The sequence below is a fragment of the Tursiops truncatus genome, chromosome 4, assembly GCF_011762595.2.
Source record: "Tursiops truncatus isolate mTurTru1 chromosome 4, mTurTru1.mat.Y, whole genome shotgun sequence".
Taxonomy (NCBI): domain Eukaryota; kingdom Metazoa; phylum Chordata; class Mammalia; order Artiodactyla; family Delphinidae; genus Tursiops; species Tursiops truncatus.
Window position 1 is genome coordinate 29,946,706 of NC_047037.1, and position 15,119 is coordinate 29,961,824.

General features: G+C 36.4%; 1 protein-coding gene across 3 annotated transcripts in view; it reads right to left on the minus strand.

Moving 5' to 3' along the window:
• Window positions 1-15,119, minus strand: part of NCK1 (NCK adaptor protein 1) — an 83,216-nt gene that overhangs the window by 4,052 nt on the left and 64,045 nt on the right. The window contains exon 1 of one of the 3 annotated variants that reach the window (XM_004314859.4): window positions 14,202-14,343. The exons of the other annotated variants lie outside the window; for them this stretch is intronic. Coding sequence (XP_004314907.1) covers window positions 14,202-14,235 — 34 coding nt within the window. The 5' untranslated portion in view covers window positions 14,236-14,343. Of the gene's footprint in view, window positions 1-14,201; window positions 14,344-15,119 lie in introns of those variants that run through there. 3 annotated transcript variants of the gene reach the window in all.

Below are 15,119 nucleotides of genomic sequence, written 5' to 3' on the forward strand. Positions count from 1 at the left end.
CCTAGGTAAAATTTCTCAAATACTTTCTCACTATCTCAAAATTCTTTCTCATTACCCTTACTCTTTTTCTTCTCCCAAGTTCCCAACCTCTGATCCTTCTGGGTTCTTAATACCTACCATCTTTCCTGCCTCTTTTTGGGACTCTTGACCATCCTTGTTCCCCTCCCACTCACTCCCTTCTATTGTCTAAAAACACATTTAGATCGCTTTTATTCCAAAATAAAGTTACTTCAACTCTGCTATTGTTCTTTAACTACATCATTCTTTATAAAACTGTCTTCCCTTTTTCCTTCAACTTTTTCACCACTCACTCACTCCTAACGCCTTATAATCTGGTTCTCTATCTCCACCAAAACTACTCAATTTGTCATCTCTTCACTGCCAAATTAGTCCCTTTTAGAGCCCTCGGTCTTTTCAAACTCTCTATACAGCAACCAAGATCACAGATAACTCTGTACAACATTTTCTCCTTCTTTAATTTCCCCGAGAGTCTCCTGTTTTCCCTACTGACCTGTTTAAATATTCTTGTGTTCCTCTGTCTGGGTTCCTCTAAACCTTGTTATAAAATTGGATTGTACTTGCTTACTTGTCCATCTAATAAGAGTGAGTTTCCTGGGGGCAGTAAGCTGGATCTTATTACCTTGTATCTCCAGCACTTAGCAGTAACTATACTAGTAGCAGGAACAAAGTGAATGTTTGCTGAAAGAACAAGTGAATGATTCCTTTGTTGAAAGTGTTTCCCAAGATGCCATGCTTGGACTTAGCCTCTGCTTCAAGGAAATCATACACTTTCACTTTCTATAACTTCTGTATAGAAGGTTCCAAGGTCTCTTTGTAGCTCTAAGCTAGAATTCAAGCATTACAATTCCAAATGTCACTAGACATCTACAGAATGAATGTACCATCAGCACCTCAAATACAACCTCCATGTCCAAATAAAAATAACCTCTCCAAGATCCATAAATCAACTAACTCCCTCCCTCCCAATTTCCTTCCTTCTGGTTAATGATGTATCATCATCATGAAAAATTCATACATCAGGGATTTCTGGCACAGCAGGGAACTCTAGGGTTCCATCCCTCCAAAAGAGTAATCAATGAGCTGGCGAATACCATCAAAATCAACTTTTGCGGAACTCCAGAATCTAGTAAAAAACTTATAAAAACTAGCTAAGCTTAGGGAATAAAGAAGCTGCTGCTTTGTAGTAAGAGAGCACTGTAGCATTTTAAGCTGCCTGCCTAATATCTCTTAAATCCCAAATCAGTGGTGGCTGTGAGGATAGCAAACTGAACTCCTAATGCCAGACAGAACAATACAGATCTTATTCACAAAGAATTGTAATTGTGCGTTTCAACCTATCTGGAAGCTACCTGAAGGACCGGCACAATGACTTGCCTTGGTTTCACCTGACTTGGAGCATTCCCAGGGCTAGGATGTTTTCTGCTGAAATCATTTAATTGATGCAGCAGACTGGTAGAAGAAACAACAACTAGGATAAGAAACAGATAAAAAATCCTAGGAAGGAAAAGTTTGAGTAAGGACACAAATGGGGTAATAAGGGCTTTGAAAAGCCCCTGTGTATACCAGAAAATCAAGAAAGCCATACACATAGCCAGAACCGGCACTTGTTCAGCAAAGGCCTGAGAAGACCCTGAGCTTTCACCTATTGCTGACCTTCAAGCTCTGAAGAAGCAGTAAGTAAAGGCTAAGGAAGAGTTGCAATGGCCTGGCTAAGTGTTGAAAGAGGTTTTTTTTTTCCTTTTCTTTTGGTTTCACGTGTTTAAGAAAACTCTTTCAAAACACTGGCTAACAACTAAGCAAAAGAACACAGATGTGTGTGATCACACAATGACACAGACTTTATAAAAAGAGTTTAGAAAAGTCACTAAACAAGCAAACAAAACAACCACAATAAGGAGCAACAACAAACCCTAAGGACAAGGTAGAATCTGATGCTGAAAGAAAAACGTATCAATCAAGAATTCCATGTCCATATATACACTATCAAACGTAAAATAGACAGCTAGTGGGAAGCAGCCACATAGCAGAGGGAGATCAGTTCGGTGCTTTGTGACCACCTAGAGGGGTGGGATAGGGAGGGTGGGAGGGATGGAGACGCAAGAGGGACGAGATATGGGGACATATGTATATGTATAACTGATTCACTTTGTTATAAAGCAGAAACCAACACACCATTGTAAAGCAATTATACTCTAATAAAGTTAAAAAAAAAAAGAATTCCATGTCCAGCAAAAGTGTCCTTTAAAACTGAAGAAGTTAAGATACTCCCAAGGTAAACAAAAACTGAAGGAGTTTGTCACACTACACCTGTGCTACAAAAAACGCTAAAGAGAGTCCTCCAGGCTGAGATGAAAGGTCACTAAAGTCATATGAAGAACAGTGGTAAAGGTGGCTACACTGTAAATATAAAAACCAGTTACATTTTTAGCTTGTAAGTCCTCTTTTATTCTTATATGATTTAAGATGCAAATATATAAAACGGTAATTTCAAATCTAGGTTAATGGGCACACAATGTATAAAGACAAAACTATAAAAGAGCAGACTTTTGTATACTATTGAAGCTAAATTTGCATTACTTCAACCTTGATTGTTAAAAAGTTAAGATGCTAATTGTAATCCACAGGGTAATCACTAAGAAAAAAACTAAACACACTGAAAAAGAAATGAGAACAAAACAAAATGTGCATCACAAAAAAATCAATTATATGCAAACAAAGCAACTGAGAAAGGATTAATCCCCAAAATATACAAGCAGCTCATGCAGCTCAATATCAAAAAAACAACCCAATCCAAAAATGGGCAGAAGACCTAAATGGACATTTCTCCAAAGACGACATACAGATGGCCAACAAACACACAAAAAGATGCTCAACATCACTAATCACTAGAGAAATGCAAATCAAAACCACAATGAGGTATCACCTCACACCGGTCAGAACGGCCATCATCAAAAAAATCTGCAAACAATAAATGCTGAAGAGGGTGTGGAGAAAAGGGAATCCTCCTGCACTGTTGGTAGGAGTGTAAATTGATACAGCCACTATGGAAAACAGTATGGAGGTTCCTTAAAAAACTAAAAATAGAACTACCATATGACCCAGCCAGACCACTACTGGGCATATACCCTGAGAAAACCATAACTCAAAAAGATACATGCACCACAATGTTCATTGCAGCACTATTTACCATAGCTAGGACATGGAAGCAACCTAAATGTCCATCAACAGATGAATGGATAAAGATGATATCACTCATATATACAAATGGAATATTACTCAGCCATAAAAAGGAACGAAATTGAGTTATTTGTAATGAGGTGGATGGACTCTGTCATACAGAGTGAAGTAAGTCAGAAAGAGAAAAACAAATACCGTATGCTAATGCACTTACATGGAATCTAAAAAAAGTGGTACTGATGAACCTAGTGGCAGGCAGGGCAGGAATAAAGACGCAGATGTAGAGAATGGACTTGAGGACACAGCAGGGGAAGTGGAAGCTGGGATAAAGTTAGAAAGTAGCACTGACATATATACACGACCAAATGTAAAATGGATGGCTAGTGGGAAGCTGCTGCATAGCAGAGGGAGATCAGCTTGATGCTTTGTGATGACCTAAGGGGTGGGATAGGGAGGGTGGGAGGGAGGCTCAAGACAGAGGGGATATGAGGATATATGTATACATACAGCTGATTCACTTTGTTGTACAGCAGAAACTAACACAACATTGTAAAGCAGTTATACTTCAATTAAGATATGAAAAAAAATCAATTATAAAAGGTAGTAATAAAAGAATTGAGGGGAAAAAAGGTATAAGACATATAGAAAAAACAAACAGCAAAGTATCAGAGGGCCTTTCCTACCAGTAATTTCTTGAAATGTTGGACTAAAAGGTAAAGATTGGCAGAATGAATTAAAAAAATATGATCCAACACTATGCTATCTATAAGACACTAACTTCAGATCCAAAGATGCAAACAGGTTTGAAAGTGAAAGGATCCAAAAAGACATTCCATGAAAATGGTAACAAAAGACTTTAAGACAAAAATCGTTACAGGAGACAAAGGACATTATATGTTGATAACAAGTCAATCCATGAAGAAGATTTAACAATTATAGATATATACACACCTAACAACAGAGCGGCAAGACATATAATAAAGCAAAAACTAACAGAATTAAAGGGATAAATTGACAGTTCTACGATATAGTTGGAGATTTCAATACCTCACTTTCAATAATGGATAGAACAAAAGACCACAAAACTGAAATCATATAAAATATCTTCTCTGACCACAGTGGAATGAAATTCAGAATCAATAACAGAAAGGAAAATGGGAAAATTTACAAATATGTGGAAATTAATCAACACACCCAAACCACTAGTAGGTCAAAGAAAAAATTACAGGTGAGATTAGAAAATACATTGAGATAAATGAAAATGAAAACACAACATACTAAAACCTATAGGCTATGGCAAAAGCAGTGCTCACAGGGAAATTTATAGCTGTACCAGCTTACATTAAAAAAGAAAATCAATCTCAAATCAATAACCTAACTTTACTCCTTAAAGAACTAAAAAAAGATCAAGCAGAAGCTAGCAGAAGGAAGGAAATAATAAAGATTAGAGCAGAGGTAAATACAAAGAGTACAGAAAAACAACAAAGAGGCAATGAAACCTTTGAAAATATCAAAACTGACAAATCTTTAGCGAGACTGACCAAGAAAAAAAAGAGAAAAGACTTAAATTACTAAAATCAGAACTGAAGTGGGGACATTACTAGAAACCTTACAGAAATAAAAGAATACTACAAACTATATGCCAATAAATTAGAAAACCTACATGAAAAGAAAAAATTGCTAGAAACACACAAACTACCAAAAATGACTCAAGAAGAAACAGAAAATGTGGATAGACTGAAGTAAAAGACTGAATCAGTAATCAACACTTCTCAACAAATAAAAGCCCAGAACCAGATAACTTGACTTCTGAATTCTACCAAACATTTTTCTCTCAAACTTCTACCAAAAGAGAAGGAAACATTTCATAACTCATTCCATGAGGCCAGCATTACCTAGATACCAAAGACATAAAGATATCACAAGAAAACTACTGACCAATATCCTTTCCTGTATGAATATAGATATAAATATACTCAACAGTTAATTTTTGTTATTCATGGTGGTTCTGTTCTATACGGTGACCTTGAATACTTAATTAGCATACTGAACCACTGCTCTAGGGGATACTCTGTTCACAACATTTTTGTTATGTGTGTTTCTCTTTAAAGACACTTTATTTAATATAAATTGTTGACTCACTGACACTGAACTCATGGCCAACAACGCTATAAACTCATGCCTGAATGAAGCTTACCTAGCACACATATTTTTTCCATAAAGCAAATCAAAGCTTTCTTACACTTAGGAACACTAGACAATACTTTAGCACTATGCTTGGGCACCATTTTAAACAGTAAAATCACACACACACACGGCATTAAACTGCAAAAAGGACACTGATTTTCAGTATGAGAGCTGAAATGAGAGGTCACCTTGTTTGACCTCTGCTAGCAACTCAAATTTTTTGCCCTTGGCAAATGTCCACAAAAGTACTGCAAGTAGCAATTTGGGATTTTCATGATAAAAGTGATAAAACACCCTTTCATGATAAAAATGGTCAGCAAACTAGGAACAGAAGGGAATTTCCTCAACAAAATAAAGGGCATTTATGAAAAAACCATGGTTACCATCACACTCAGTAGTGAAAGACGGAAAGCTTTTCCCCTAAGATCAAGAACAAGCCATAAATGCCCTGTTTCACCACTTCTATTCAACACTGTACGAGAGGTGCTAGCCAGAGCAATTAGGCAAGATAAAGAAATAAGAGATAGCCAAACTGGAAAGGAAGAAGTAAAATAATCTTTATTCACAGATGACATGATCTTATATAGAAAATCCTAAAGAATTCACACACAAAAAAGCTAGAACCAATAACTTAGCAAAGTTGAAAGATACAAAAACACAAAAAAATCAGTGTATTTCTATATACTAGCAATGAATAATCTGAAAAGGAAATTTTTTTTTCCTGTGCTCTTAACCCCCCAAACCTTATTGGGCTCCTTCCTCCCTTCCTTCCTTCCATTCATTCATTCATTCAGGCTGGCTGCGTTGGGTCTTCATTGCTGCGCACAGGCTTTCTCTAGTTGTGGCAAGCAGGGCTACTCTTCATTGTGCATGGGCTTCTCATTGTGGTGGCTTCTCTTTGTTGCAGAACACAGGCTCTAGGCACACAGGCTTCAGTAGTCGTGGCTCGTAGGCTCAGGAGTTGTGGCTCGCAGGCTCTTGAGCGTAGGTTCAGTAGCCATGACACACAGGCTTAGTTGCTCCGCAGCATGTGGGATCTTCCCAGACCAGGGCTCGAATCCGTGTCCCCTGCACTGGCAGGTGGATTCTTAACCACTGTGCCACCAGGGAAGTCACAGGAAATTTTTAAAATTCAATTTTTAATAGCATTAAGAATAAAATACACAGAAATAAATTTAATCAAGGAGGTACAAGACTTATACAATAAACACTACAAAATATTGTTGACCTACAAAATATTGTTGCAAGAAATTAAAGAAGACCTAAATAAATGGAAAGACATTGTTGTTTTTTTTTTTTTTTTTTTTTTTGTGGTACATGGGCCTCTCACTGCTGTGGTCTCTCCCGTTGCGGAGCACAGGCTCTGGAAGCGCAGGCTCAACGGCCATGGCTCACGGGCCCAGCCACTCCACAGCATGTGGCATCCCTCCCAGACCGGGGCACGAACCCGTGTCCCCTGCATCGGCAGGCAGATCTCAACCACTGTGCCACCAGGGAAGCCCCCATTCTGTGTTTATGCATTTGAAAACTTAGTATTTTTAGATGGCAATACAGTTGGCCCTCGGTATCCATGGGTTCCGTATCTGTGGATTCAAGCAACCTCAGATCAAAAATATTTGGGGAAAAAAAACTCCAGAAAATTCCCAAAAGGAAAATGTGAATGTACCATGCACCAGAAACTATTTACATAGAATTTACATTGCATTAGTATTACAAGTAATTGAGAGATGATTTAAAGTATATAGGAGGATGTGTGTAGGTTAATGCAAATACTATGCCATTTTATACAAGAAACTTGAGCAACCTTGAGTTTTGGTTATTTGCAGGGGGTACTGGAACCAAACCCCTGCAGATACCAAGGGATGCCTATACTATCCAAAGTGATCCACAGATTCAATGTAATCCTTATCAAAGTACCAACACCCTATTTTTTGCAGAAATGGAAAAAGCTGATCCTAAAATTCATATGGAATTGCAAGTTATCCCAAATAGCCAAAACAAACTTGAAAATGGAAAACAAAGTTGACGGACTCACACTTCCCAATTTCAAAACTTACTACAAAGCCACAGTACTCAAAACAGTGTAGTACTGGCATAAAAGGAATGAGGAATAGACCAATGGAAAATAATTGAGAGTTCTGAAATAACTCTCAATTCTATTCCAGTTGCTCCATATATTTTGACTTTGACCTTGAGAAGGGTGCCAAAACCATTTAATGGAAGAAAGAATAGTCTCTTCAACAAATGATGCTGGGACAACTGCATATCCACAGGCAAAAGAACGAAGTTGGATTCCTACTTCATACCACATACAAATATTAACTCAAAATGGATAGATGACCCAAATATAAGAGTTAAAACTTTAAAACACTCAGAAGATAACACAGGGAAAAGTCTCATGACCTTGGATATAGCAACAGATTCTTAGATTTGACACCAAAAAAAAAAAAGATAAACTGTACTTCATTAAAATAAAAAACACTTGTGCAAAGGACACTACCAAGAAAGTGAAAAGACAACCTACAGAATTAGAAAAGAATATTTGCAAATCATAATGCTGATAAGGGTCTCTATCCAGAACATATATAAAGAACTCTTAGAACCTAAGAACAAAACGGAAAACAATCTATCTCAAAAATGGACAAAGGACTTGAATAAATAATTCTTCAAGGAAGATGTACAAATAACCAAAAGCACATGAAAAGATGCTCAACATCATGAGTCATTAGGGAAATGCAAGTCAAAACCGTATGAACTTTTTTTTTTTTTTTTAAAGAATCAATTTTATTTATTTTTGGTTGCACTGGGTCTTCGTTGCTGCGTGAGGGCTTTCTCTAGTTGCGGCAAGCAGGGGCTACTCTTCATTGTGGTGCGTAGGCTTCTCATGCTGTGGCTTCTCTTGTTGTGGAGCACGGGCTCTAGGTGCGCGGGCTTCAGTAGTTGTGGCACAAAGGCTTAGTTGCTCCGTGGCATGTGGGATCTTCCCGGACCAGAGCTCGAACCCATGTCCCCTGCATTGGCAGGCAGATTCTTAACCACTGCGGCACCAGGGAACTCCGACAATGAAATACTGATACCATTTCACATCCTACTAGGATGGCTATAATAAAACCAAATTAAACCAAACGAAAAAAAAAGGAAAATAAGTGTTGATGAGGAGAACCCCTCTGGTCAAAATGTAAAATGGTGCTACTGCTGTGGGAAACAGCTGATGGTTCCTCAAAATGTTGAACACAGAACTACCATAATTCCATCCCTAGGTATATACGCAAAAGAACTGAAAACAGGTATTCAAATAAATACTTGTAAACAAGTGTTCATAGCTTCACTATTCACAATAACCAAAAGATGTAAATGACCCAAATGTCCATCCACAGATGAATGGATAAACAAAATGTGGTATACCCATATAATTCAATATTATTCAGCCATAAAAGGGATGAAGTGGTGATACATGCTACAACATGAATGAACCTCAAAAACAGTATGCTGAGTGAAAGAAACTAGACATAAAAGGTTACATATTATATGATTCCATTTATATGACATAGCCAGAATAGGTAAATCCATATGGACAGAAAGCAGATTAGTGGTTGCCAGGAACTAAAGGGAAGGAGTAATGGGAACAACTGTTTAATGGGAATGGGGTTTCCTTTTGGGTGATGAAAATAGTTTGGAATTAGACAGATGTGGTAGTTGCACAACATTGTTAATGTACTAAATACCACTGAACTGTACACTTTAAAACAGTTAACTTCATGAATTTTACATCATAAAAATTATTTTCTTAAAAGATTCAAACATCAAATCCTTAAAGTCACCATATGTCCTTTATGCCAACACTTTTCCATTTCCACTATTCATGTGCTAGTTCAGGCTCATGTTGTTGTGCTTGAGCCTTCACTACCCACTAACTAGTTTTTTTTTTTACTAATCCAATCTATCTCACTTCAACCCATCATCCACATCATCCAGTCTAATCTTATATTACAGCTACAATCACATGACCCTATTGCTCAAAAGCCAACAGTGGCTCTCCTGCCTAACAAATTAAGAGAAATACTCTGCCTGGAATCTACAGCCCTGTCTAGAATGTCCTCAAGCCTTCCTTTCCAGGCTTATGGTATAGACCAGCGGCCCCCAACTTTTTTGGCACCAGGGACCAGTTTCGTGGAAGACAATTTTATTTTTCCAAGGACGGGGCGGTGGTGTGGATGGGATGATGATGGTTCAGGCAACGGGGAGCAGCAGACGAAGCTTCGCTCACTGGCCTGCCACTCATCTCCTGCTGTGCTGCCCAGTTCCTAACAGGCCACGGACAGGTATCAGTCCGCAGCCCAGGGGTTGGGCACCCCTGGTATAGACTATAGAAAACAGTGTAGACCTTTAAACAGCCTTTGAGTTCAAATCCCAGGTATGCTTCTTACTAACTGTGGAAGCTTGAGCAAGCTATTTCACTTTTCTGAGCTCAGAAATGGAGGAAACAGCACTTACCATGAGTGTTGTGAGAACTGAATAAAATAAAGTAATAGTATAGTACACAGAGTAAATGTTAAACAAAAGCATCTTTCTATAACGCCCTGCACTAAAACTACCCTAAATTTTAGTAAGAATGGGCCACTTAAATCCCCTGAATTAGATGTTTCTACCTTCATGACTTAGTTTACCTTGTTAGTTTCTTAGCAAAACCTCATTAAAACTTCTGCCTTTCAAAAATGTACCCATTCAAGAAGTGCCATTTCAAATAACAACTTTATTATTTTATTTATCTTTCTGCTTCATGTTTTTCAACATCCTTCATTCCCCATCGTCACCCTCAATGATATTATAAGCTCTCCTTTTTGAAGTACCCCAGCACCTTGTACTTCTGAGGTACTTGTATGCTAGCATTTCCTGTGTCTTTTAAGCCCATCTACTAGAGCATAAGCTTCCAGAGAGAAGCATTTTTAATATCTCACTGATCTTTTGTACTTCCTATACTACTTAGAACTGTATATATACAGCAGATGATCAATGTGTTTATTAAACTGATTAAACTGAATACTGACATAAGCAAATATAAAATTCTAAACCTGAAAATAAAGGCTAGTTCAAAAATATTTTTCTTTTGATTCTGAAAAAGATAATGTCTAAGACTAATTAACCTTGTCCAAAAAAACTGTGAAGAATTTTTGGACAGACCCAACAATTAAAGCCCTAAGTGGGAAAACACCAGAACAACCTATTTTAATCTTAGAGGCCAGAAATAGTTCAGAGAAAGAATATAAGCTTAGAATATTTGTTTTCTGTACAAAACAAAGTCCTGTTTATCATGTGAATGACTGACAAATGCATGCGTAATCAATAGCTTGCTTTTTCCCCTGCTTACAAATCTTCCAGAAGGGCCTGTTTATTGCCCTTTGTTTCTGCTTAAAAATAGTCCTTCCAATCTCATGCTATCAATGAGAGAGTAGATGCAAAAGTACTTTACACAATTATACAAATGTAAAGTATCAGTATCTCTTAATTTCTCAAGTACGTTATAATCAGCAACAATTAGATCATTCCACAACAAGCAGGCTCCCTCAGATCAATGTATTATCTTTTCTAAATTTTTCCCAGCTTCACAGTTAGTTCACCACAATCCTCCTAATTTTAATCAGTCCCTTTTGCATCAAATCTTTTCAATCCATTACTTATCTGACTCTAATCTTTTCTCTACTCTATAGTTATAATGTGTGCACTAGGGAAACTCTTAACAAAAGAGACCCTAAATTTAAACTTTAGTGCTGTTACTTACTGGTTAATCTGATCTTGGTCAAGTTATTTAATCTTCTTTAACCTCCAGTTTCCTTGTTTGTGAAATGGTGGTGTGTAGTAAGTACCTATCTCAGAAAAGTTTTGTAAAGAATTTTTTAAAGTTTATATGTAAAGCACTCAGCACAGTGCATAGCACCTAGCAGGCACTCAATCAATGGTGGTTATTACTTTCCTACCTCCTAGTGCTTCTGGCATTTACTTTTTCAGAGTTGGGAGGGAAATAATACTCAGGTATATGCACTGAGGATGTGCATAACTCTGAGGCAGTCATTTTTATCATTAGCTTTGTTTAAAAAACCAAAAGCATTAGTATAGTTTTCCCCTCACTCCAATCCACTAGTTTTACTTCTTTCTTCCTATAGCACTGTTTCTTGACCAAAACAATGTACTATTAACTCCTCAAAAGTTTTTAAGAATCTGGTTAAGCACTGTAAATATTCCATCTTCACACGATAGTTGTCCTCTCCCTAAGGCAAATCTTTGTACCCATAACTATTCTTTATGTAACCTGGTTTCCAAATCCTTTGATATACTTGATGCTAGTATTTGGAAGCATCTGAGTTTCTCAATATCACTGTTAAAGTATATTTATCCAAAGTGAATAGATGATGTCATGTTTTATTTGGCCAGCACACACACTAGGGAACTACTGCATCCCTTCACCTGAGTGCCTCGTAGATTTGAATCAATGCCATCATACAGAGTGTTGAGATATTTTTTTTAGCACCTACATTATCACAGCAGCTCCTACTAAGTCTTTCACTCATGTAAATTGCAGCCAAGACAAATTCTCAGCAACTTTTTCAATTCCTTTTAAAAACTTAATGTAGAATTTTACATTTATGTCTGTTTCTATTCATCTTGTTTCTCAGTTTTTAGCTTTCAAATAAATTTCTGAACTCAATGTACTAGTTATACTTCCATCATTAGGTCTTTACCTTAAGCATGTCATTTCCCTTCCATCTAAATCAGAGTAAACAAGTGTTCAATAGAATGAGGCCTAAGAAAGTATTACTGATTCTTGCGAATTCTTTAGGGAACTATAATTCTGTTATGTTCCTCCTTCTTCAAAACCAGTTTCTCCCTTATGGACTTTCCCCTGATTTCTATACCACATGTAAGACTGATCAGTTGTTTACCAGGACTAAAGACTTTCAGAGTCAGAAGGGACTTTTTCCAGGATCATCTGGTCTTGCCCAACTCTCGCCTTTACACATAAGGAACAGAAGATTAGGAAAGTTATATACCCTTGGCCACATGGCCTATAAGTGATATATCTGGGAGCAGAACAAAGGAATTCTAAATACATATAAATGATGTTCTTTCCAGTACAGGTTTTTATTTAATTTTTTTGTATTTTTATCTGTTCACTTGATTTATATGAAGATAAATTACTGCTTTTTATTATTCTCTGCTTTCTCTAAAACAATGTGCCCTTTTTGTTCTCAAGGGTATTCTGGCTACCACACAAGGAGCACATATATTGTTTCCTCTTACTTTTCAAGGCCATTCAGGGAAAAGGTTGGTGAACAGCTACAGAGCTAAATAAATATAAATTCTGCCTTACTGCAGGCAGTGAGGAAAGGAATATTTTGATTATAAATCTCAAATCCTGACTCTCAGTCTACACATGTATTTAAAAATAACTATCAACTTTCTAAGACTCTATAGATTTTATACTGTATTGATGGTATATATTAAATCACTGTATCAATGATATAACATATTCTTTTTATACCACTTCTAGTTGATTTATGGTCAACATCACTTAGATATCAAACTCAGATACGAAATATTAATAATAAATAACAACCACCAGCTACCTCCTCACCAGAATGTAAGTTCTGTGACAGTTAGTGTAACAACCACCACCTACCTCCTCATCAGAATGTAACTTCTGTGACAGTTAGTGTTAGTTTTTCATTCTATAATTTTTGTGTGGCTTGCAGTGGGTAGGCTCTCAATAAAAATGCTGATAAACGAATGAATAAGTAAGCTCTTTAAAAGGAAAACTAACCCCCCAAAATGGGTCTAAAATTTTAACAACTCCCCAAAAAGTAAACAAAAGAGATATATTCTAAAAGGATTTACTTGGCCACCAAAGTTAATTAAAGAAATGAATGAGTCTTAATATTACAACTTTTTTTTCAACAAAGTGCTTTTACTCCCTTTCCATTTTGCTCTTTGCCCCGAAATCTTTTGACAGGTTACTTTTTGTTTCCTTAGACTCCTTACACATAAGAGACTTCTACAACAATCCTTCTGTTCATTTTCCTAGAACCACCGAGCAATTGTTCAAAGAGACCAAATCAAGTTCACTATCGTAAGAGTATAAAAAGGCTATCAGCAGATACACAGATGAGGTTCTTGTTAGTATTAGAATTACTTTATGACCTGAACTCAAAAACAATCTAAGAATTCACTATTTTCTGTCAATGTTTTCATATTCTTTGTATGCAGCTGCTCTCACAATTCATTTCAAAATATCAAGTCTCAAATTAACCAAAATAGCAATTTCTAGCAATCCGACATTAAGTCAAAACATTCTCTTTACTGATGCTTTTATTAAACATTATCTTCTACATCAGTCCTCTGAAATCTAAGCAAAAAGCACCAGAACAATATCATGTTACTTCAAATGTTGAGGATGAAGGAACTTGCTCACTTAAAGCCTTTTTCTCCTCCTGTTTTTAATATGTTTACAATTTATGTAATTCACTTCAAATGTCTATGCTAAGTTCAAAGAACTAACTGCATCAAACTCAAATCATTTATATCCTTTTCCTGTCTGTTATTTAAACATTGATATTAAAAATTTTTTAATTACTTATCAAGTCAAAGCTATTGATATTTGATGTATCACCAATCACTTAGCTTATGTTTCATAAACAATATAAAGCACCAGCCTATATAAACCCACCATGTTCTATCCATAGTTTTCCTTTAAATTCACAAAGTGAAAACTCTATTTCAAAAACTGCAAGAAAACTACAGATTTAATAAACAGATTAACTTACTGAAAAAATCTTTAAAGACCTTTAACCAATCCATTCTGAAAAAAAAATCCTGTGTTCTCTTTCGTCAGTTTGTTAACACAGCTCAGGATAATTCTCGGTGAACTTCCTGGTTCTGCAACATTGAAACTCCCCACACCCAATCCATGTGACTTGGCCCACACCCAGGCAATAGAAAGGTTTGCTGAGGCTTCTCTCTTTCCAAAACACTTTTCCCCTGAACTCCAACAGAACCTATAAAACAAGTATATCATGATGGCCACAAATATGACCTTACTATTCATATTTATTTTGGAAGAAGCTTTAAAGCGTGTATTTTTTTTTCAACAGTTGAAAATATATTCATGTATTCATTCTTTCCTTTGTTCTCTCCTTTTCTTTCTTAACCTTCAAACAGTGTCTCCATCAGCACAATCAATCATTGTGAAAAAAATCCATTAGTTATATGGGACATTTAAGTTACCTACCAAAAAGGGATTCAGAAATTCTGAGAAAAGAAAGAAAGCTGTCCGATGCAAAAGCTGGATTTACATCATTATACAGTCTAACTATAGACCACTAGTCCTCTGGAATAGACAGCAATAACTGTAATATACTAATAAAATTTACAGTGATAGCCTAGAACTTAAATAGATATAGTCTTGCTGAAACTGTCTCAATAATATCAGAAAATAATATGGAAGGTTTCCCAGGAATATTAATAATAAAAACTGTATCTAATAAGGCTTTTAAAATTCATATGCAGTCATATCTAAAACTGGGGTGTTTTTCCTCTTTGCTCTATATTAGTTTTTTCACTATCTTTTGTTAATTACTGTCACATCTGCTATACCTCTCAGGATACCACTATCCTTTTTAAAAGGAACATAAAAGTTTATCTAGGTGTGGCCCTAGTCCTTTCTGTGCCTTCATCACTATGAG